Source organism: Pogona vitticeps, chromosome 11 (genome assembly GCF_051106095.1).
Source record: "Pogona vitticeps strain Pit_001003342236 chromosome 11, PviZW2.1, whole genome shotgun sequence".
Taxonomy (NCBI): Eukaryota; Metazoa; Chordata; class Lepidosauria; order Squamata; family Agamidae; genus Pogona; species Pogona vitticeps.
This window is the reverse complement of record NC_135793.1, coordinates 7,674,313-7,699,112: the sequence shown is the minus strand read 5'-3', so window position 1 is coordinate 7,699,112 and position 24,800 is coordinate 7,674,313. Positions and strand designations below refer to the sequence as shown.

At 43.1% G+C, this 24,800-nt stretch overlaps 1 protein-coding gene across 2 annotated transcripts in view; it reads right to left on the bottom strand.

Moving 5' to 3' along the window:
• ZNF185 (zinc finger protein 185 with LIM domain) overlaps positions 1–24,800 on the bottom strand; it is a 55,926-nt gene that overhangs the window by 22,671 nt on the left and 8,455 nt on the right. For both annotated transcript variants that reach the window (XM_072981082.2, XM_072981083.2), the window contains exons 2-15: positions 15,709–15,790; positions 14,329–14,467; positions 12,915–12,989; positions 11,430–11,501; positions 10,685–10,723; positions 10,305–10,373; positions 9,591–9,659; positions 9,184–9,264; positions 7,613–7,696; positions 6,936–6,974; positions 4,462–4,545; positions 2,752–2,832; positions 1,090–1,182; positions 633–704 (exon numbers count right to left, since the gene is read on the bottom strand). In XM_072981082.2, coding sequence (XP_072837183.2) covers positions 633–704; positions 1,090–1,182; positions 2,752–2,832; positions 4,462–4,545; positions 6,936–6,974; positions 7,613–7,696; positions 9,184–9,264; positions 9,591–9,659; positions 10,305–10,373; positions 10,685–10,723; positions 11,430–11,501; positions 12,915–12,989; positions 14,329–14,467; positions 15,709–15,733 — 1,022 coding nt within the window. In that variant the 5' untranslated portion in view covers positions 15,734–15,790. The remainder of the gene's footprint in view (positions 1–632; positions 705–1,089; positions 1,183–2,751; positions 2,833–4,461; positions 4,546–6,935; positions 6,975–7,612; positions 7,697–9,183; positions 9,265–9,590; positions 9,660–10,304; positions 10,374–10,684; positions 10,724–11,429; positions 11,502–12,914; positions 12,990–14,328; positions 14,468–15,708; positions 15,791–24,800) is intronic.

Below are 24,800 nucleotides of genomic sequence, written 5' to 3'. Positions count from 1 at the left end.
GCTTTCCTATGGCCGATCTTCGCTAGACAATGACGATTCTTCCCCATTGGAACGCATTAAACAGGTTTCAATGCATTCCAATGGGGAAATGCTTTTCGCTAGATGATGATTTCGCTAAACAGCAATTTCAGTGGAATGGATTATCATCGTCTAGCGAGGCACCACTGTAGTCCAATAGAATAACAATTAATTGCATCTGTAGGATTCCAGTGAGTCAACACTTATTTACTTCTTCTGGGGGTGTCTGTCCTGGGACTTTGCAGCTTGCCCAAGGCTACACAGGCTGACTCTTTTCCCTGGAGGCACAGTGTAGAATCAAACTCCCAACCTCGGGCTCTGCAGTCAGATGCCTAAACCCCTGGCCTATCCAGCTGCTCTACTTTTCCGTAACATATACATTTCTGTGTACACTTTTCCTTAGTACACATACTTCCACTCATGCCTTTGGAACCAGATCAAAAGCTCCAGAAACTGCTGATTTCACCACATAAGTATGGCCCAGGTCATGTATCAATTTGCGAGGGGTTAATTGGACGAATCAGTATACCTCTTTGGGCCAGATCAATTTCTCTTCCACCCTAGAACAACAGGGAAGTGTGGTGTTGGAAGCAGTATTATCCTTGGACATTTACCTGTCATCAGAAAAAAGGACTCTTCGTGTTTCAGTACCGGTCGTGGCGTTGAAGTTTCTATCGTGCTTCTCACTAAGTAATGAAAGTGGAAGAAATTAATATGTATTTAATGTTTTCACCTTGCGTTTCTCTTTAAAAAGCCCCAAGGTATTGCTCAGTTTTGTCATATTCTCTGCAATATCTCTATTTACTATCTCGGTGTTTTACAGTTAGCATAGGAGCAGCGGTCGTGTTTAATACTATAATTACGAAATCTAATGAGAAATAGCAAATTACGTTTGCTGATGTATGTTACTCTCAATGACACTGCTGCAATTTTTATGTCCTTGAAACGTCCTTTGAATTGATAAGATACAACAAATGTCCTTCTTGGGTTTCTAACATGGCGGGATTGAGGTCCTTTGACAGAAGGATGCCACGGACTGAGAATCCGTGAGTTCATTGTGCGTTGCTCTACCTGGCCATTGGGGAACCCAATGGGTTGAGTGCAGATGACCTCTCCTCATAGGGCTGGGAGGCTTGGCTCCTCCTGCTGGTGCTGGTGTCAACGCTGTAAAAGAGGGATAAAGAAAAGAGCAAGATTTCTTAGCAACAGGAGCAAGACAGAGCACAGAAAGGTTACTTTTCTGTCTTCTAAATCCCAGAATCGATCCAGCTTCTGCAACCTGGCGGAGAAATTCTGGTTGCGGGTATAGAAAAAAAAAATGAACTTTTTCCAGTCTCTGCTTTCCAAAGATTGCAAAAGCATCTAGATTTGCTTCCACCTCTCGCTCACTTCCCCCTGCTGCTACAGCTCCACAGTGTAAGTAAGTTGGTATGTACCCCTTCAAGCTAGTTGGTTGACCTCAAGAAAAGACTATATCATCAAAAGCATTTTTTTAAAAAAGTTTCATGGTTATTCTCTTTCCATGAAAGAACTGGGGCTCAGCTTCCTGCCCTTTGCCTGAGGTAGCAAAACATCGCGAAGCGGCCCTGGGGGAAACAGGACAGCCGCCTGCAGACTAGGGGGAGTTAGAACAGAAGTGAAGTATTGCCTTCAACGCATTTAATTGGCCACTATGGGAAAGCAAATCCATGAACAGAGAGATACTTAAAAAGGAGCTGACATCACTTTAGCTGTCATGGATCCATCCCAAAGAATTTAGGGGGTTGTAGTTTATTTATTTATTTATCTTTACCCCACCTTTCTCCTTGAAGGTTTGCTGAGGTGCTTTGAATTCTGTGCTAGAGCGCTCTTGTGCATCTCCCTGAACTTCAGCAGAAAATTCCATCTATCTCAGAAAGCTCCACATCCCAGGATTCCACAAGACGTAGGCATGACAGTTAAAGGGGTATCAAACAGCTATCACTATACAGCGCTGATATATTTGACCCCAGCATTAAGGTCCTTAGGATCTAACAAGGTAGCATCCATTGCGATATTTAATGATGACACGCCCTTCTAAGTTTTGGACAGCGTGGACTCAACCTGATCCAGCATCCATTTTTTCTAATGGAAAATTGGGTATAGGCTGGTGGCAGTGTTGTAATGGAACCAGGTCTCGTAGGGCTGGCACACTGGGATTTTTTTAAAAAAAAAAGTTAGTAGGACATAATTTACCATCTCTGCCCTGTTCCTCGCTCTGAGCTTAGTCCCAATCTTTTTAGAAATGGAAAAATAGAATTTCCCAGGAACAGCGTCTTGTGAGCTTTGGAAATGGTCAGGGTATGAAAACCAAGGAACACGTCCCCCCCCCCTTCGATTTTTCTGGTCCACCCCCAGGTGGAGAAAAAAAGCAGTGTGCCTTCTAGGACAAACCACCAAAGCGTTTCCCCAATTCCGGGTTTCCATCATGATCTCCACCCATATATTTACTGTTATACTCATTTGGACCCTCATAGGGTTTTCTAGGTAGAAAGTGCTCAGAAGAGGGGTACCACTTTCTCCATCTAGTGGTTGCCTGGGACTGTGCAGCTTGGCCAAGGCGACGCAGGTGGCAAGACATTTAAGATGCTCTAGCTGACTTTGGCCGGTCCCTCTCCCAGGAAGTGCAATGGGATTCCAGTCTTCAACCCACTGTACTATATTAGCTGCATTCCCATAATAGGGAGGGGACAAGGAAATACAGTTTGTACTAACCTGGCACTGAAAGCCGCATCTGCCATTTTTGATTCATTCCATGCTGTTGCCCCCATGCTTCTCTTTTCTCCATTAGTGTTGCTGGCAAGCAAATACCACGTCATAGTTAGTCTGTGGCACTGTTACCCTGCAGTTTCCTGCATTCTTCCCCCATAAACTATGCTGGTTAAGCCAGATAAAACTGCATGGCTTGTTTTATGCTTTGCTTCCAACTCCATTTCATTTTTATAACATATTTATTAAGTTGTGAGCTTGTAGGCAGAGACCATAGTCATTATCATCACCATCATCAAAAGGGACCCTCTGGATCATCAAATCCAGCCCCTCTCAAGGAGGCAGAGTGAGGGAATCAAACTCCCAACCTCTGGCTCTGCAGCCAGGGACCTAAACCATTGACCTAATCCAGAAAAGTTATTTTTTTAGGGCTAAAGTAGCAAATATGGCCACTGACTGGGGGGAATTCTTGGACAGATAATTGAAAAAGAACTTTTCCAAAGCCCACACCAGAGGGTGTTGACTTCACTCTCCAAGTTCTATTTTTTTAAAAAAAATCTACAGGGCTTAGAAAAGGTCAGATGCTTCAAAAATAAGCAATAAAATGTTTTGGTGTGTTGTATTGACTAAGAATAGATCCTGTCAATATCCAAAGCATAGCTTATACTTGTCTTGCCCTGCTCAGATATTAAGATTAGCAGAGGAAATCGTCTGATCTCTGGGCATCATGGAAACCCATTAAAGTGAGAGAATTAGGGATGAGTTTTGAAATGTGTGTTTGAAAGTCCTCACTCAAGGAGATCTGCAAACCACATTACAACAGACTTTTCATCATTGTCATCATCATCTTAGTACTGCAGAGTAGAAGGAACCCCATAGGGATCATCGAGTCCAGCCCCTCTCAAGGAGGCACCAAGGGGGAATCGAACTCCCAACCTCTGGCTCCTCAGCCAGAAGCCTAAACCACTGAGCTATTCAAAAGTTCACTGAGCTATCCACAAGACAAAACAGATGACACAGTTGTTCAGGTCTGTACGAGCGCTGTCGTATGTGGTGCTTAGCTTTCACTGCTGTTGTGTATATGTATTAGGATTGTAATTGTAAATTCATGTTTTGTAATCTTGACCAGCTTGAAAATTCTACTGTTTTCGACTACAGCGCCCAGAATCCTCTAACCCAGTGGTCCCCAACCTTGGGCTTCCAGATGTTCTTGGACTTCAACTCCCAGAAATCTTGGCCAGCAGAGGTGGTGGTGAAGGCTTCTGGGAGCTGTAGTCCAAAAACATCTGGAGGCCCAAGGTTGGGGACCACTGCTCTAACCAGCCTAGCTCATGGACTCTACTAACTTGCCCAGAGTCTGATTTGTACAATGGGACATTCACATTTTAAAAAGTTGAATCCGTGTGAGTCTGTGCAAGCTGTTCAACAGGAAACACAAAACAAACCAAAAACAACAAGCAACAAGAACAAAAATGTTGTGGCACCTTAAAGACAAACTGCCCTATTTTAATGTAAGCTTTTGGGGAACATGTCCACTTCATCAGGCACTAGAGTTAGAATTGAGCGGCTATATGGCAAAACTTCCATGCAAGTTCCTAAGATGAAAGGACCGAGCTGTTTGGTTGCATTTCATATTTTTGTTATTTTTAAGTCATCCTTGTGAAACCTGGGTGTCCTGAAAAACAGATAAAAGATACTTGAAACAAACAAACAAACCTCTTCCCACGACTATGGAACCATGCGGAGGCAGGCACCGTCTGACTTCTAGAACGTGGACCCATGTCGTCCTCTTCAACAATCCTTTTAAGGATGAGGAAAAAAGCCACATGTCAATGACAAGTCCTTCTTTTCGCTCAGATCTCCTATTTTTCTTCATTTGATCTTTTCTGGTTCTCGGAATCAGCTGCCTGAGGTAACTGCCATGTTCTGCCTCACCGTGGGCCCAACCCTACGTCCATCACGACAAGCTGATAACAGCACAGGTGAATGAACATACCTCAAGGCACAGGAATATATAAAATAAAACCCAGTTCATCAGAATGATGCACAACTGTTGGAGGTGGCAGCAAAACTTGACCAAATTACTTTTCCAGGCTATCATTCCCAAAACCTCTCAGCCTGGGAGATTCTGGAGATGCCGTGAAAATATACGTTCCAAGCTCTGAAGTTACTCAGGAGTAAGTTCCAATGAATTATGCGGTCGTTATCTCAGACTGCTTGCAAAGTGTGTGTGTGTGTGTGTGTGTGTGTGTGTGTGTGCGTGAGAGAGAGAGAGAGAGAGAGAGAGAATCATATATATCACACACACACACATGTACTGTATATGTGTATATGTGTGTATATATATGTCTGTATATATATGTGTCTGTCTGTCTGTCTGTCTGTCTGTCTGTGTATATATACATATATACATATATACATATATACATACATACATACATACATACATATCACACACACACATATGTACTGTATATGTGTATATGTGTGTATATATATGTACTGTATATGTATATGTATGTGTGTGTGTATATATGTGTGTGTGTGTGTCTGTGTGTATGTGTGTGTATATGTATGTATATGTATGTATGTACTTTATATGTATATATATGTGTGTATACACACACGTGCACACATACATACATACATACATACATACATACATACATACATACATACATACATACATACATACATACATATGGTCCTAATACATATGATCTCTCTCTCTCTCACACACACACACACACACACACACACACACACACACACACACACACTAATATATCCAAGCTTTTGAACGGGGATGCACAGACTTCAGATGGAAATGCAATCATCTTAGAAAGAAGAAGTATCATATGAAGCACTAGCTTAAAGAAGACTCCCGTTAAAGAAATCAAAACAAATGGCCAGAACAGATATTCCCTATACTAAGGTTAAACAGACAAGAATGTTCTCAGCCTCATGATCACTTTATGAGGGCCAGATCTACTTATTTTAATGTCTGAGGGAGAACAGTGAAAGGCAACTGCTTCCTCTCTCAGGGCTGACCAAATTATTTTGACACTTGAAGGAAGGAAGTCCCACAATCTCATTCAGGGCAGCAACAATAACAATCATAGTCAATGGAATGACGATTTGCTGGCTAAGTTAACTGTCTCACTCTACCCAATGGTAGAGCCGGCCCTTGATTTCATTTGCTTGCCATGGTAAGGAGAGTCTATTAGGGCAGTGGTCTCCAACCTTGGGCCTCCAGATGTTCTTGGACTACAACTCCCAGAAGCCTTCACCACCACCACCTCTGCTGGCCAGGATTTCTGGGAGTTGAAGTCCAATAACATCTGGAGGCCCAAGGTTGGGGACCACTGTATTAGGGTTCTTCCAGAAACTGAAGTCATTGTTTTTGCTCTCAGAAAAAGTTCTGAAATACAAGTTCTTGACTCGTCTCCTTCTACTGTGGCATTGTTTACAAATAATAAGAATACCTCAGAGGTCCCCATCATCATTGGGGCTTTGGGAACAACACCAAGAAATTTCACACAGTATTATAAGGAGTTGCAGATTCCAGAAATAGCGTTATCAGAGCTACAAAAACCAGCAATATGGGAAAAGCATATATACTGTGTCAATATTTGACAGATACTTAGATATTTGGTTAAAACTTGTATCTGTTACATAATACCAGTCAATGTTTTTATAATTCTGATTGACTATGCCTGGTGTTTCTTAATAATAATAATATCTTAGAATTGCAGTGCTGGAACGGAGCCCATGGGTCCTTAAGTCAGCCCCTGAGCTGTCCAGCAGTTCATAAATGTTAAGAAAGCATTATCCTTATTGTCCTGGCAAAATTATAATTTTAAGCTATGTTACAAAGAAATAACGGCATGTTTTCATTGTAAGTTTAAACTAGTGTATTTTTGAATCTGGTTTCAATTTGGCTTAATAGTCAGCTTCCCTTGATAGATAGATAGATAGATAGATAGATAGATAGATAGATAGATAGATAGATAGATAGATAGAGAGAGAGAGAGAGAGAGAGAGAGAGAGAGAGAGAGACGGACGGACGGACGGACGGACGGACGGACGGACGGGAGGAAGGGATTCTCAGAGCTGGCATCAACATAAACAAAAACCATTTATAAGCATTGATTTCGGAGTTACTGGGATTTCTGGGGCTCCTTACTCACCTCTTGGCTACAAAAGGTAGTGCTTCTTGTGAGGCCATCCTACAGAAGACACACACAAAAAATTCCACAAACGTGACAAAATTAATATTTCCAGAAGACGTTTATGCACCAAACTGTGACTGCAAGTCGAAGAGAGGAATATAATTGTCAGCCTGGATCCAAAACACCCATTCCCTGCTCCCTCATTGCCACAAAACATTGAATTATATTTTTCCCTCCTCATTTTTCATATAGCCGATGTTAAGAGTGAACTCTTCTTTGCTGCTATTATGTAATGTAAGTATGCCTGGATTTGGGAGGACAATGCAATAGGACATTTGACCACCCTATAGTAGGACATGAATCCAATAATTTATCCAATAAATCACGGTAACTCTTTCTAGATTTTCTAGGTATAGAGTATAAGAAGTATATGCAGTACTCAAGTTCCCTCATTTGGGGATGCTTTGGGGCTGTGCAACGTGCCCAAGGTTACACAGGCTGGCTCTTCTCCTAGGACAGAGAGTGGGTCGATGAACTCTCAACCTCCGGCTCCACAGCCAGGCACCCACTCGCCAAGCTGTACTACTGGACCCGGCGGAATGCTGGTACTGGCTGGTTTTACAATGGGCCTTCTCAGCACCACGAAACAAGTGTTCTTGCCCCCCCTTATTAATCTCCCTTCCCTCCAAATTCACCCGTTGCTTTTCTTTGCAGCCGAAAGCACATAGGAACGTTCTCTGCTGGCAGTTCGCCTGAGGAGGCTACTCGCTGCTTCGGTCCTAGAAAGAACAGAGAGGATAAATGGCAAGATGGAAGCTGGGCCTTCTGCCTCTAAGAATGCCAGTTCCTAGACCTGTAGGGGCAGTCAAGGATTATACACAGACCATGGTCCATTCTCACCTAGATGGCAGTCCAGAACTTGGAAAAGTCACAATGTACTAAAGCTGCCATATTTGCTACTAGACAGAGACTAACAGGTACACCCGACTCAGAGGTGCCACAAAGGCAAGGGATTTTACAACCTCGCATGCTGCCTCTGGCTTGAATGAATGGGAGGGACTTGTCTGTGCTGGAGTGACTCTCAATCTATCCAGCACTAACCAATCATTGCTTCTTGCCTCCGAACTCAAAGAGAGCCCCTCATCTCTGCTGAGTGTTTCTTTCCCTCTCATTAGTCTGCTGAAGGCAGTAGCTTGTTTTGCTGTTGATTTGTTCAAAACCGTAAGTAACTCAACATTTTTATTCATTCTCCTACTAATGTCTCAGAGTGAGTTACTGGGACTTTAAGTGCCAGGGAATGAGAAAGGGGTGGACTATCTGGGGATTTGAAACTATTTTTCTCTGTGAGTCTCAGTTCTTCTACTGCATGACAGGTTTGACATAAACCTGGAAGAATTGTTAATACAGTTTTGTGCTAAGCAACTGTAAAAAGAGCAAAAACACTGTAAGTAATTGTAAGGATCCACACTAAGAATAGTAAGCCAAGTAAGAATTTATGCTGCTGGGGTAATACATGACTCGTATCAGCTGAGAAAGAAAACCTAGGATTGGCTAACCCTGGGATAAAGCAAGCAGACCCAGCACACATACTCTGTGGTGTCCTGGTGAAAAGTGCTGTATCGTAGAGGAATCTTGGAGAAGGATTCTGACTGCTGGACTGAATTATATGGACTCTGATTGCTGAATTTGATTTATATGGACTCTGATCTGATTTATGCCTGAACTCTATTGGAATTGCTGTGTTAGACCACTGGACTGGAAATAAGGACAAAGCTGTATGTGTATGTATATATGTCCTGCAAATAACTTGATTCAATGCAATTATTTCTGCTATCAATACTGTTTCCTTGCCATGGTAACTTCATAAGTCTGGGAAACTCTACTTGTTAGTGTCACCTGGCACACTTCGTGTACTGCAACTCTGTCACTGCATAGCCAAAAAAAAGAGGAGAGGGTGGATTTTAACCAGCAATTCAAAACTCTGCAACAAGATTTGGAAGCCGCAAGCCAGAATGAGTGGGAAGTCCATAAAGGGAGCAAGGTTAGCTCTCCAGCTTGGATGTGAGTGAATGTGCCTTGTATTCCATGAGGGTGACATGGGACCAAAGAGTGAAGAGGGGAGAAAGAACTCCATCTTATGCCATCTTGAGCTCTTTGGAAGAAAAATAGGATAGAAATCTAACAAACCAACAAAGTCTGGAAACTAATGAACAGGACCAGTGCCCGTACTCAGATGTGCCGAACTGGGTTAGCCATGATGAAATACCTCTTTTTTTGTTCATCTGGGGAAACGTAGTGCTCCACCTCTCCTGGATCTGATAGCTCCCGCTTGATGTTATAAGGAGCTCTGAAAGACAGGCAAGAAAGGATAAATTTTGATTGGTCTGATCTGTGGGTCACAATAAAAAAATCTGATTTGATAAATTTTGTTGCTGTTCTTGTTATTAACAGCCAGTTGGCCAACCAGTCATTGAAAGGATAGCCTGCCCGAAGCGAAAGGTCTTCTTCTGCTTGTGGAAGGACAGCAAAGATGGCACCAGCCCTTGAAATACGACATCCTTTCCATTTGGGAAGATGGGGGCTGGATCCCACCAAGTGTAAGGGGGAAGGCCACCATTTGGGCCCTTGATGGAGACTGAGCCAAAGACTTGAGGGCCTCAATGCTATACTCACAGTTTCTTGTACTCATCGGTGGTCATCTTGTAGCCTTGAGAAAAGCGGGGTAGGCTTGCACTCTTGGCACTGAAAACAGAATGCAATTAAAGATAATCAAGGGCTTGAAGTGATGATGAATGGGATCAGAATGAGGAAGGCTGAGCTTCTGTTGTCTAAAGCATGGGAGGGCTGCATTTTGGACTGTGCCAAGAACATTTCAGCCTCTTCCCGTCCATGTCTTCCAAATATTCCGTCTTCATTTATTGAAAAACATGTTTGTGGCTTTCTCAGTCAATACAAGGCAATGGCTGACATTCTGTTGCTTAGTGTAGTAAATGGCACAAGGAGAGGCCCATTGAATCAGTGGGGAATTGAATGAGCCACCTGTTGTTGTTTTTTTAAGTTCCGTTGATTCAAAAGTTCCTACTCTAGTTGTACTGAAATAAGGTCGGACACCAAACTAACGGTGTTGGAGTAGGTCTCTTTGAATCAATGGAATTTGTAGAGGAGTTGGTTCATCAAACCCCGCACTGATTCAATGGGCCTACTCTAGTATGATTTCCAACACTAAGCAACAGATTTCAGCCAATATTCTGACGTTGTGCAATTATTTCCCATTTTTAGACTGCATATTTTTGGTGATCATGGGATGGTGTTTTAGATTTGTAAATATCTCATGGCAAAAGCAAAGTCACATACCCTTTCCAGGTCTAAAGGAACAATCAGACAAACCTTTTCGGTGATCCGTTGGACATTGTGTTTGAAGGAGAAGTCTTATCAACGGTCTTCATAAAAACTCCCCTAAGAGGAAGGAGGAAGGACATTTTATGGATCACATTTTATGGAATGGTAGAATTCAATCAATGGGAACTGCAACCAAAAATTGCAGTGTGGAATGGGATTACAACTCCCAGAATCCACCAGCCCACATGACCATTGCCTTGCCATCTGATTGGTTGGGAGCTAAAGTCCCGAAGTTGGGAGCTATAGTTCCAAGCACTGTTCTCGACTACCTTGAGCAACAGCACCCCCATTGGCTGAAAATCTGGAATAGGACAGGATTTGAGGAACAGTCTGTCTCTTACTTGACTGTCTGGCCTTTCTTTACTCACCTGATGAGATATCCAGAAGGTGCTGTGGGGGTGGGAGACCTAGATGGAGAGCAGAGATACGTTATTTCCCAAAAAGAAATAACCACATAGGCGATTGAATACGTAGTGCTTTCTTGGTTATTGAAGTCTGCAATACTGACATCAATTCAAAAAGGAAGGCACTCGTTGTGCACAGCCAACCCTCAAAAGAGAGTCCAAAATGCTGACATGCCTATATTCGCACAACCGTTGTAGAAGTTTCGATCTCCACTAGAAGCAAAGAAAAGAAAAAACAGAGCAAGAGAAGAACTGCTATGTTTGTAAAGCTCCTCTTTGAGATGGGCTTGTCATCTCCACAGTTAGGACCATACTAAACACTACAAATGATCCATATGGCTGATTGTAGAGGAGATGCTTTTCATACCAACCTTAATTTGCAAATTGGGTAGCTCTGTTTTGCAATTTGCTATCAGGAGGAAAGCTTTGCCTGCAAGCATGATTACTCAGTCATAAAGGTCTTGCTGAGTCACATTTTGCAATAAATATGTTATCTGGAATATATAATTTTCACGTTTAGGTGTTATGCTTACCACCATAAAGCTTTAATTTACCCTTGGACATTCTACAGAGAATCACTGTCTAAGTCCATAATGCAAAGAGAAATTCACACATTGCAACACATAATGCTAGGGGTCAGAGAAAGCCTGTGGTGTTGCTGTTCAAATCAAGTGCTGTGTTATTTTTTCAGTAAAAGAGAGACACTAACTTTTTGGAAGGACTTTTCAGTGCTGGAGGAGACTGTGGTTCCCCTTGGGAGGACTGCTCTGTAGAGATCGTTCTGGCAGGACAGGAGAAAGAGTCAATCAAAGTTCAGCATCACAGCAGCAGAAGAAAACATGGCCAGTTCATAGAGTGTTAACACACTGGGCTAAGGCAAACGATCTAGATCGAGACCAGTGGTTCTGAAATGTTGGTCTTCCAGATGTTTTAGATTTCATTTCCCAGATTGCCGAGGCAACATGGTAAATGGTTATGGATCCTTGGAGTTGAAGTCCCAAACATCCAGAGGTCTGGAGTCATACGTACCTATTCTGGATCTTGAAGGGCCCCACATGCTTTGATCTCTCTCTCTCTGTTTGTCATCAAGCTATGCTAGCCACAGATGTTTTAGAGACCACAACTCCCATAGTGCTTCCCCATTAGTCATCTCCGCTGAAGTGGATAAAAATTAAGGTCCAAAACATCTGGAGGGCACAGGTTACAGAAGGCTGAGCTGTGCCTTATCTGAGAGCATCTGTTTTCTCTAGCTTTACTATCCCATTGGCAAATATTCCCATCTGGAGATAGGGTTTCTCTCCATGTTGGAAAAGTTACTTTGGGACTACGACTCTGAGAATCTCCCAACGGGCCACATTAGATGGGCAATTTTAGAAGCTGTAGTCCACAAAAGTGCCTTTTTCTACTTTTGGTCTCTGTACGCAGGCTTCTTTCCTCATGGAGGAGGAAAGGTGGTCATTAAATTAATTGTTAAAACTATAAACTTAGAATTTATATATTATATTGCTTTGTTTTTATCTATGTAAAACTCTGTATATTTTAAATTGTTTTTATCATACATGTTGTGAGCCGCCCGGAATAGACTATGTCTAGATGGGCGGCAAATAAATAAATAAATAAATAAATAAATAAATAAATAAATAAATAAATAAATAAATAAATAAATAAATAAATAAATAAATAAATAAATAAATAATGTGGAACAGAAGGAAAAGAGGACGAAGCAGAACCTGATAGTTTCTGCCTTGTGCTCCTAGAAATCTTCTAGAAAACCCTGCACAGACTCTACATCAATTTTGTTCTCGACTTCTCTCCAGTATGCCAGATATAGACCTGAAAGCCCCACTATACACAACCAAAATCCCCAATGGCTTTTATCCCATCAGGTTCCACGGGAAGCAAGATGTGTGTCAGGATCGAATGTGCATGCCCTAGGATTAACTTATTTTCCATTCCAGAAGAGGATTTCTTTCTTTGGAGATACCTGTTTCAGTCATGAAACACACAAATTAAGCTTGTGTTTACCTTTTCAATGTCCAATCAAAAAGCAAAGCACACTAAATTCAAAGTACCGAAGTGAAGAAAAAAATAAGTTGTTATAATAAAATATGTCTTTTCACCACCAGAGGGAGCAGGTTTTCTAAAAATGGACTAAACATTCCAGTTTGACCCAGCAACATTTCCTCATAGGCACCTGTGATTAGGTGACAACGTTCTTTGTGAGACTGGAGATCTCTCAGCAGTAGCCCTGGTCCTTTGCGGTGAATGTCTAAAACAAAGGGACATGGTGGAAGGGAAGAGCAAAAAGAGCATATGATTGCGTTGAAGAGCAAATACACTGTTGATGAGAAAGTTCAGTTTTGTAGAAACAAACATTAAGGCCTAAATCCAGTTGGCAATCCCAACTAGAGCAGATCCATTGAAATGCTGAGTCTACACATATGTAAATCTTAGACCTTCAAGAAATCTGCTTTAATTGGGAGTTCCAGCTGGGTTCTGATCAGTAAACACACAAATAAATACAGTCGTGCCCCGCTTTATGATTACCCCGCATTACGACGAATCCGCTTCACGACGACATTTTTGAGATCGCAAAAGCGATCGCAAAATGATGATCTAAATGGGGGAATTTCGCTTTGCGATGATCGGTTCCCTGCTTCGGGAACCGATTCTTCGCATTGCGACGATCTTTACAGCTGACTGTCGGGTTTTCAAAATGGCCACCGGGTGCTTGAAACGGCTCCCCGCTGTGCTTAAGGACGGATTCCTCGCTATACAGGCACCGAAAAATGGCCTCTGTTTGGAAGATCTTCGCTGGACAGTGAATTTTTAGCCCATTGGAATGTATTGAACGGTTTTCAATGCGTTTCAATGGGCTTTTTATTCTTGCTTTATGACATTTTCGCTTAACAGCGATTTTCCTGGAAAGGATTATCGCCGTTAAGCAAGGCACCACTGTAAGTCTCTTTGTTTTCTTATGAAAGAGCATCAAAGGGGCTTTGGAAAGCAAGAAGATACTAGATGCTCAGCTAACGTTTACTTGAAAGCATTTGTAATTCTCATACGACACTAAACAACAGGATCTCAAGAGATCCTGTTGCTTAGTGTCATATGTCATACTAGAGGAGGCCCACTGAATCAATGGGGATTTGGTGAGTCAGTTCCACCATAGGTTCCACTGATTCAAATGCACCATCTCTGTGACTTTGGTCATAACAAATGACCCTTAGAATGGGCCCATTTGGATGAATGGAACTTAGAGAGGAGTCGACTTTCTAAATCCCTGTTGGTTTCATGGACCTACTCTAGTGCAATTGATTATGCTAAGCAACCAGGCCAATAACTATTCGAGTAGACTAAAAGTTGTGTCAACTTCTGTACCAAACTTGTAAAGCTTCAGTCATGGCCCTGTTGGAAGAATCAGGGTCTGGATGGACTCCCCCTGAAATTCTGAGGTGAGGCTATGGGGCCCTGCTTTGATCATGAGCCGCCTATCTGCTACCTAAGGGTCCCCTTCGCTTGAGTACAGAGAGACTTGTGACCCAGAGGTTATCCGCCACTGGACCTTCAAAGGAAGGAAACCCACAAAGAGAGATCTCTGTACTCACAGCATGCCGTGATTCTGTTCCTCCTCCGAGTCAGACCTCTTCTGCTGGATCCAGCTGTTGTCCCCTTTCAGTGTCGTTCGCACTTTCATCTGGGTGAGGATCCTTTTCCGATCTTCCTCGCTAGGTAAGATGACGCCATCTAATGAAGGGACAACAAATATGACGGGTCAGAAGGTGCAGAAAGAGGACTCGGAATGCCTGAGTCAAAGTCACAGCTCTGTTATGAACCCATTATATTGACCCATGTGTAACACTGAGGGGTTTAGACCCCGAGAGGGGATCTAGAAGGCTAATCCCACCACTGCCACATACCGTGTTTCCCCAAAAATCAGACAGGGTCTTATATTAATTTTTGCGCCAAAAAACGCATTAGGGCTTATTTTCAGGGGATGCGTTTTTTTTTTCATGTGCAGCCATCTACATTGATTCAAATACAGTCCTCTCCTCTTCTTCTGGTTGCTGCACAAGGGTGGATGGCGGGGTTTCCCTTCACTGGGACTTATTTTTGGGGTAGGGCTTCTATGACGAGCATCCTGAAAAATCACACTAGGGCTTATTTTCAGGTTATTTAAGGGGAAATGGTACTCTCAGTGAAAGGAAAATGATTAAAATGATTTATTTTATTCATTTATTTAAAATATGGTTGGATGCCTCACTTCACGATGCAGGAGGGCATCATAGTTGTTTTTTTTAAGCGGTGCTAGAACTGGACCTTGTCCTGGTTTTCTAGATGGAGACTACTTAGAAGTGCTTTACCCTTCCCTTCCTCTAGGGATGCTGTGGGACTGTGCCACTGGCCCAAGGCTACCCAGGCTGGCTCCACCCACCTCAGGGAGCACAGTGGGGGGAATCAAATTCCACAGCCAGATGCCTTATTTGCTCATGATTAATGTGATTCCCCAGCCCCCCCTCTATTTCCTTACAAAGAAAACCAATATGACAAAGACAACTTAAGCCTCCGCCATATGTCGGACTTCATCTATAGCACTGGTTCCTAACTATGGGTAACCTGGGTGTTCTTGAACTGCAACTCCCAGCAGCCTTCACCATTAACTAGGCTGGTCAGGTTTTCAGGGAGTTGTAGTTGAAGAACAAAGTTAGGAACCACTGCCCTACAAGGATCTAAACCACCTCCCATCTTCTGTTTCGTTGCCCCACCTTTGTGTCAAGTCTTGCTACCCAACATGGCAGCTGAAATCTCATTAGCTTTCCAAATGGCACACTTGCTTTTTTCCGTGTAGACTGCGTGTCCTTGGTGATCCATGCTAAGTATCTCCACTTCCCTTCCGAGGGCGTGTTCAAAGCACCCCACGCTCCTTCTTTCTCCTTCTCTTCCCTTGTTTGGGTTAGGTGTGGAGTATTCAGGAAATCCCCGCTTACCTTTTGCAGCACTGAGGGATAACATGGTTACCGCTTGTTATCTTGTGTCTCGGTTCCAAGATTTTTGTTCTAGTAGATGTAACTGGAAAGAAAGGAATTAAAATATTGGAAAAGTTACTCTTGGAGACTATAGCTCCCTTGATTCTTTTTTTTCCCCTTGACTTTACTGTTGATGGTTTCGGTTGCAATTGTTTCGGGTGATAATTTGCTTTTAACAGATGCTTTCTCATTCTGCAGTGCTTTGAGAAATATCGTGGTAGCAAAACAGGAGACAGAAATGATGAGGAATGGTGTGATTTCATGAGATTTCTAACTTATGGCAACCCTTTTCAGGGTAGGGAATACTCAAAAGTAGCTTATCATTCCCTTCTTCTGTTACATACAATAATAACTGCATGCCATTAAATTGATTCCGACTTATAGTGAACCTTTCCAGAGTTTTCTAGGTACAGAATCCACAGAAGTGGATGCCCAATCCTTTCTTCTGGGGGAACGCCCTGGGACTGTGCAGCTGGCCCAAAGCTACACAGGCTGGCCTTTCTCCCAGGAGACACAAGTGGGGAACTGAACTCCCAACTTCTGGCTCTGCAGCCAGATACTTAACTCACTGATCTGTCCAACCACATGAGAGTTAGATAAATAGATGGAAAGATGGAAAGAAATAAAGACTGACAGAACTGGACTGTTCTTGATTTCCCAGCTAAATTCTGATTAGTAACAGAAACAAAGGTTTCACTGATGACCAGACCATAAACCCCAACTCAGCTATTAACTAGCTCATTGCAAAACTTATATATATATAAATCATTTGCCCACAGCTCTTGATCAGTCCCCATAGGAATCTGTGTGTGTAGTTAGATATGGCTGAACTGGAAACCATGAAGTTGCCAAAGGGGACGAGATACGCCATTTGGATATGTGGCTCGTGCCAAATAGCATACTGATGTCCCCACACACCCTCCCTCCCTCAAGCAATCCTATTTAGACTACACCAGTCCACACCACACCCTGCAGTCACACCCTGAGCTATGAAGCTGTGTGAAAGTATGTGTTTTCGTAAATAGATGTCTTTCACTGCTTCAAGGAACTCTGTTTCCAATATCATGTTAACTGTGAGCCCATGGAAGCTGCAATTTACAAAATCCTCTAAAGCAGTGGTCCCCAACCTTTTGGGGCCATGGACCAGCTGGGGGGAGTCAGCTCCATGCGCGAGCACAACACGCCCCCCCACAGGTGCGGCATGCCCCTGTATGAGCGTGACATGCCCGCCACAAGTGCGACACCCCCCTGCACAAGCGTGACATGCCCCCTGCATGAGTGTGACACACCCACTGTGGATGCGAAATGCCCCTCGCATGAGCGTGACACACACGCCCCACGTGCATGCAAGGGGGTTGAAGATCCATATCCGCAGCCCAGTTCTGGCAAGCCCACGGACCGTCACCAGGCCACAGACCGGGGGTTGATGACCCCTGTTCTAAAGGCTTCCTTTAAAAACTCCTCAGTTTCACATTTGTCGCAACAGAATCCTGCAGGTAAAGCTACAGGACCCTTTGAACATCCCATAGCTTGTCTTAATTTGGTCCCATGTGTCGGGCAGCTTTTCCTCCTGACTCATGAGGTGTCATCCACACCGTGGTGTGGCCTCCAGGCCTTCTAGGGTTGTTCTGGATCATTCTGGACTTTTCTGTTGCAGGTTTGAATCGATCATGCAGTGTTTGCTTCCATAAAGGAGGATGGTATTTGTGGAGGGATGAACCGGGATGTGCTGGGCCATCCTGGTGCTGCCTGACCACCGACATCCAGAATGGCTTCTTGGCCTCTCACTCCCGACACAGGTTGCCCTTCAGTGGACCTTCATCATCCCACCCCTGCCTGCTTCACTCTGTCCCTCCCTCCCTTTCTCGTTTTACCTGTCCACAGGGTGCGGCCAGGTGTAGACAAACCAGCAAAATAGCACTCATAAGGAAATATCATCAAATGACACCTGTCTCCAGATGCATGCATCGTCGTGGAAAAATGCCGTACGAAAGGTCGACAGGAGTAGATCTTGCAGTTGAACAAAGCAGGGCAGAAATAGATCACCACCTGAGGCGGGAATATTAACACACACACACACCCCAGAAGGCAAAACTTTTATCATCTTTCTGTCCTTCTTTCTTACAGTCCAGGGTATCGAGAAAGCTCTGCTCCAGCATCACATTTCTAACGATTATCATCATCCTCTTAGAACGACAAACTTAGAAGGGACCCTACGGATCATCAAGTCCAGACCCTGTCAATTAGGCATAACAGGGGAATCGAACACCCAACCTCTAGCTTCGCAGCTAGAGGTCTAAACCACTGAGCTATCCAGCACTTTATATCCAGCTTATCCAAAGGATGATCTCCTCCTGTATGAAAGACCCTGGTAAAGTCTTCATTTATCAGATCATGTTATGTCAAGTTCGTTCATCTCTGGTAAACTGGCTCCATTTTCCAAACTTGGATACACTTTTGAGAGCCAATGATCTGACCTCATCTGGTTCATGAAGGGTCTCCTTTCCTTCACTGTCCCTCTAAAGTTTCTTCTTCTATTTCCAACATGCACATTCCTGTCTCTGATGAGAACTGGGAGGGATATGCCCATTGAAGAGCATGAGACCCCCCGCTATTTGAGTGGTGGACTGAACTTCAGAATCCTTGGTTTGGGGATTCTGGGGGGGGGGTGCAGAACTTGTAATCAGGCCTTCAAGGTGACTTGTCTCTTGTACAGCCCAAGCAACATCTACCCAGACTTCAGAGGGAAGTGCCAGCAGGGCCGGAGAACCTTAAGTTCTGCATCTTTCCCCCCCCTGCAGAAACAAAAATGAACAAACAGACCAAATCATTGGGGGGGGGGTGAATCCCCGTAAAAAATGCCCAGTGAGAACTGCACATGCACAGGGAAAACAAGGAGGAAACCAAACATGTGATGGGATGGGAAGAGGAATGAAATGGCCAAAAAGGGTGCCTAGCAGAAGAGACACAGATGTAAAAAGAGAGAGAGAGAGAGAGAGAGAGAGAGAGAGAGCAGCATGAACCACTTGATTGTCAGGACAGGTCACTTCCTCATCCTAACAAAAGAACTATTTATAAAGAGTCATCCATTGGAACTGACAGAAAAATCCCAAGTTCAAATATAAACGGGCGTACTAAACCCACATATGCACTTCAATCCTTCCAACACCAAGAGGAAATGGAAAAACAGCAACAGAAAAGCCAGAGGAAGACTGAAGGGGCTCCGTTGTGCGTGGAATGGCGACTGACAAGAGGACGGGAGGGGGAAATGCTGACATTTTCTTGCCAGGTTGCACATGCGCACCTGAGCACTGTTCTTCACGTAGCCAGGATGGTATCACTCAAGGATAAGAGGGACTTCTGCCAAAATAAAAAACATCTAGAGGTACAGGAGGAACGGATGGGGAAGAAGGGAAGGGACTCCAAGACAGTACAGTATGTTGGAGTTAGAGATGGGCACGAATTAAAAAACAAATCACCAAATCCATAAAAAAATTACTAATTTGTCAATTCGTATTCGTACAAATCAATGCCCCCAACGAATCAACAAATTGTTAGCAATTCTTGATTCGTTGACTTGTTTGGCTATAACATGCCCCCCCCAAGGCACCTAGAGACATCAAATCCATAGGGAAATACTCAAATATCATGTCTCCAGGCACTTTGGGGGCTGTTTTATAGGGTTTTAAAGAGAGAAAAAATGACAAATCTCTTCATCAATCGATCAGAAAAATAATAATAAATTCATGATTCATCAGCCTTGATTGACGAATCAAAACAAGTCACAATTTTTCTGATTCTTGCCCATCACTAGTTAGAGTTCTTACATCCTTGCATGGTGCCTTTAGCAAGTCTGGCAGATAGGAATCTTTCTGGACTAGGATGACTGTCAATGTATGCAGCAATAACCAATCATTCTTTCCCTGTTTCTGACTTCAAAGCAAGCCCCACCTCTCTGCTTTTGAGCCCTTTACCCCTCCTTTTTGTCTTTTGCAGTCAATCAATCTGTTGCAGTCTGTTGTTGAGAGCAGTCATGTTTGTTAGCTTGCTGTAATCTGTTCACTGTAAGTAAAAGAAACATTTTATTCTTTCTATGACAAATGTCTCAGAGTGAATTACTGAGACTGTAAGTGCCAGTTAATAATAAAAGGGATGGTCTATACTGGAGAGGCAGGGGAAGGCAGGAGGGCTTGGCGCGGTCTGGTCCATGGGGTCACGAGGAGTCAGACACGACTTAACAACTAAACAACAAAAATACTGGAGATCTTGAAGCTTTTCTGCTCTCTGGATCCCTGCACTTCTACTGTACAGTTAGAAGAATTTTATCCAGAATTCTGCAACGCAGTGAGGCCATGGCATGCTCAGTCAGAGCATCATCCTGGCTGGCAATCAGCAGATGATTAAAAAAAATTGCAAGAGTGGGTGAGTTAGAATCCAGTATTTCAGCATTTCGTTGCAGGTCCTACATCTAACAGTTACAACCGCAGTTCAGCAAGTGTGTGTCCTCTGCAGGAGGTGATTCATCGTGACAACGATGTGGACGGTGCCGTGTCCTAAACAAGCAGTTAACTAGCAGCAGGCTAGTTAACTGGTTTGGAGGCTGAGAACTCCTATGAGCAAGGGCAAATGCTTGCATACACAGATACTCTAAACCATCATCACGTCAGCCTCTTTTCTCACTTCGACTTGGAATCGCGCCTTCCCAGATGCTCAGGCTGCACTGGAATTTCTGGCTTTGCAAATTCGTGCAGAACTGGGCATGTCGGAGGCACTTCCTAGGAATGGCTTTGGGGAGTAACAAGCTTCCCTTCCCAGCCTTCTTCTTCTTCTTTTTTTGTTCCACACATGAGTCACAAAAGCAATTTAAACCCAGCCCTGTCCCTTTCCCCCCGTTTTTTCCTAAAACGCTGCTGACACATGAGACCCTTTTTTTTCAGAAATAAGGTAGAACTGATGGGAAGTCTATGAGCTGCATCACGTTGGATGGCTATTAAGACTTGAAAGACCCAGGTTAAAATAATTGCTCAGGGTTGTTTCCTTTCTAAGTAAATGGATGTGAAATATTATCTATCTATCTATCTATCTATCTATCTATCTATCTATCTATCTATCTATCTATCTATCTATCTATCTATCTATCTATCTATCTATCTATCTATCTATCTATCTATCTATCTATCTATCTATCTATCTATCTATCTATCTATCTATCTATCTATCTTTTACCCCACCTTTCTCTTTAAAAAGGACCTAAGATGGCTTTAATAAGCCAATGTAGACATTGCAGTTTCAGTAATGGATACATGCTGTAAACATCTGTCATCTTTTTTTAAATCATAAGATTATTAGCCTCTGTGCTGCAAGGTCAGAAGACCAGCAGTCGTAAGACCGAATCCAAGCGATGGACTGAGTTCCTGTCGCTTGTCCCAGTTCCTGCCAACCTAGCAGTTTGAAAGCATGTAAAAATGCGAGTAGATAAATAGGTACCACCTCGGTGGGAAGGTAACGGTGTTCCGTGTCTAGTTGCGCTGGCCACGGGACCATGGAAGATTGTCTTCAGACAAACGCTGGTTCTATGGCTTGGAGACGGGGATGAGCACCGCGCCCTAGAGTTGGGCACAACTGGACTAAATGTCAACATCCTAAAAATCCCAGTTTGTTCTAGGACTACTGTACTCTATTTGGAACTTTGTCCTGCCAGGTGATACCAAAAATGTGTCGGATACAACACATATGGAACATGTTCATCTTCCTCTTCTGCCATGCACAAAGGATCCAGGACTCACTGCAGTGCAGGAGTGTGCTCTGGACACAGCCTCTATAGAACAGAATCTTGGTATATGCCGTCAGCTTCTTATTAAGCCATACTCTCTTTGTGAGTCTAGAGAACATGGTAGCTGCTTTGCCAGTGCGTTTATCCAGCTCCACATCTAGAGAGAGAGACAATAACACTGGGAAAGATGGAAGGCAGCAGGAAAAGAGGAAGACCAAGTATGAGATGGATTAGCTCCCTAAAGGAAGCCACAAGCCTGAATTTGCAAGAGCTGAGCAGGACTATCAAGGACAGGATATTTTGGAGATCCCTCATTCATAGGGTCACCATAAGTCAAGGGTGCTATAATGGCACGTAACAGCAACAAAGCAAGTTGACACAGAGCTATATGGGGTAGGACCAAGATGCCAAGCAATGAGTTGTCAGAAGCTGGACAAGACATTCCCTACTTCAGTTTGCAGTAGGAGGTTTCCTAACCCTTCACCAGATGACAAAGGTAAACCTTTTCACCAGGCTTAGATCTTGACTTTGCAAAAGCTGCACCATCCACAAAAAGGAGGCAAGTAACCCTCCTTGGTGCACCAAGTAATTGGTGTCCATGGAGGAACCCTGAGGTTTTCAGAATTACCCAAAACGTGGGTGGACCACGAATTACCCAAAACGTTAGGTAGACCCAGGGCTCCCTGGGTTAAAGCCCCTGGACTTTCTGAGCAGCAGGATCTGTGACATCATGTGTCCCCCTCCTTAGTTTGCTTCCTGATATCTCTGAGCTCAACTGCAATTGTCACAGTAGCTGGGAAAGAAGGTTTAACTCCCAGGAACAGTGTAGTATAATTAACCGTCCCTGATGCAAAATATTTGAGACTGATTTGTTTTTGAATGGGCAGTGAAGGGGTCTACATTTTTGTGACAATTCCTAGCAAGTTGCTTTGTTTCGGCTTGTAGTCTGATTGCCTATATCAGGCTGAAGGGGCGACACCCAGTCTGACCTAGGTGACAGTGATCATGAGTTCTTCAGGTATGTGGCAAGTAAACCAGAACATTCCCTTCCGGTAAGCATCTTTCTCCTTTCCAACAAAGAAATTTTGAATTGCTTCTCTCTCTTTTCCTCCCACACCCTGGCCTTGTCAAATTTAGCGCTGTATCACATTAGCGCTGTGTCACATTTCAACATTTTTAAAAGGGAGGAAGTCATCGTAATTCCTGCTTTTCTGCTTCTTGTAGTCACACTGACAAGAGTTGTAGCTTAAAACATGGGAAGGATACCATATGACCTTCCTTTTGCTCTTATTCTTTACCTCCACAGGTGAATGGGAAGGTGGAGGCAAAGCAAGTTCACTGGGGAGTCTATGCCCCACTGTTCCAACCCTTCATCCGGTGCAGGGGAGAGAGGCAAACATATAATCATGCCTAAAGTATAAATGGGTTTCAAAGAGCAAATTTCCCTTCCAGGACTGTCAGGAATCCTAGAAATAGCTCAAAACAGCCTAAAGTAGTAGAACTGACCTTGTTGCTCACCGTTGGAGAGGAATCCTGTTTCTTTTTTGTTTCTCCCAAAATTATTGGGTCAGTGAAATGTTATCTCTATTTTTTCCCCCTTCATCTGCTGAATCAGAGTGACTCCCTCCTTACACTGAGACTCTGAAGCCTGCAGGGAACACACAGACTACACACTGATATCAGCACCCCATCTAGAACTGGCCTCCATCCCCATAGGTAACTCTCACAGCCGTACGAAGAGACCTGCACAGCCAGCAGTCAAACCTTGCTGACAGCTTACAAAACTGAAAGAGAGGGAAAGTTGTGTGTATATTGCTTACGGGAGAAGAAGGTATATATAGACATCTGCAAACATGCACGGTGTATTGGGAGATTTGAAAATCACTGTACAGTGATGCCTCGCAAGACGAATTTAATTCGTTCCGCGGTTAATGTTGTCTTGCGAAAAATTCATCTTGCGAAATGCGTTTTCCCATAGGAATGCATTGAAATCTAATTAATGCGTTCCTATGGGCAAAAAAAGTCAGAACAAAGTCAAATTTGGTTTACAAAGGGTTTATTAAGTGCTCTTTAAAGCCATACATATTGTGCAGATGATTTTAAAAATGTCAATCAAAAAACTTTAACTTTTTAAACATCATAGAAAAACATTTAAAAATCAGCAAACATGAGGCAGGAACAAAAAACGGGAAACATTCGTCTTGCGTAGCACGGCCATAGGAACATTCGTCTTGCGAGTCATCAACCCTGTTGACAAGACCATTTGTCTTGCGAGTTTTTTGTCTTGTGAGGCATTTGTCTTGTGAAGCACTGGATGTATCACTTGTAACAAAAAAACTCAAGTTGGAACAAATACAGTGCCCTTAAATCCAGGATGGGGAAATGGCAGGACTCCAACTCTAATTATTCCCAGCCAGTAGGCCCAGTGATTGAGGATGATTTGAAACAGGTTTCTGTGTATTGCCCTTCCTAATGTCCACATTGTATTCATTAATTCTTTTGTGCAGAAACTGATTTGTTTGACCTATGTAAAGTGCAGAGGGCCATTGTTGGCAAAAGAAAGTGTAGATAACATTGGCAGAGGAGCAGGTAAAGGTACCCTTGATCTTGTTTGTGACGTTGTTAGGTCCTGTAATCGTATTGCCAGAATAAATGTGGAGACAGAACTGGCATCTATCCATATCTTGTCCAGCTACTGCTCCCATCACCATTGTCCCAGCTGTTCTGAGCAGCTGGAATCCCAAAACTATATCTAGATACTATTTAGACCTGATGTTCCTAGATATATTTCAATTTATTTATAAATTTATCTAAAAGCATATTTCTCTTTCAGTTTATTAACTTCACTTTAAATTCCATTAAAGGTTTTATAATTATCAGTTGATCGATTAACTTTTCAAATCTCAGAGCAGTTTTTAATAAAAAGAGTTGCGATAAAACAAAGTGCTGAAAATAGTGAACCTATAAGTCAATATACAGATTCAAGAATCTGGAACTCATGAACAAACTGGGGGAACTGAAAACATTAGCAATCAGGAAACTCTGCAAAATTATCAGATAACTGCAACGCTGAAAGCCAGCAAAATAAATCAGATAAATTTGCAGGTTCCATATGGATTCCCACATCACCACCAACCACCTGAGGTTAGCATCTTAGCATCTTCTAGAAATGTTCCCCCTATTCAAATAAAATCCTTATTTCATGCATATTGCGCTCAACGGATCAGTGCATTTCTTCCAACTGGCAAAAATTGGAGGCTCTTGAATGCCTAAGGCACTT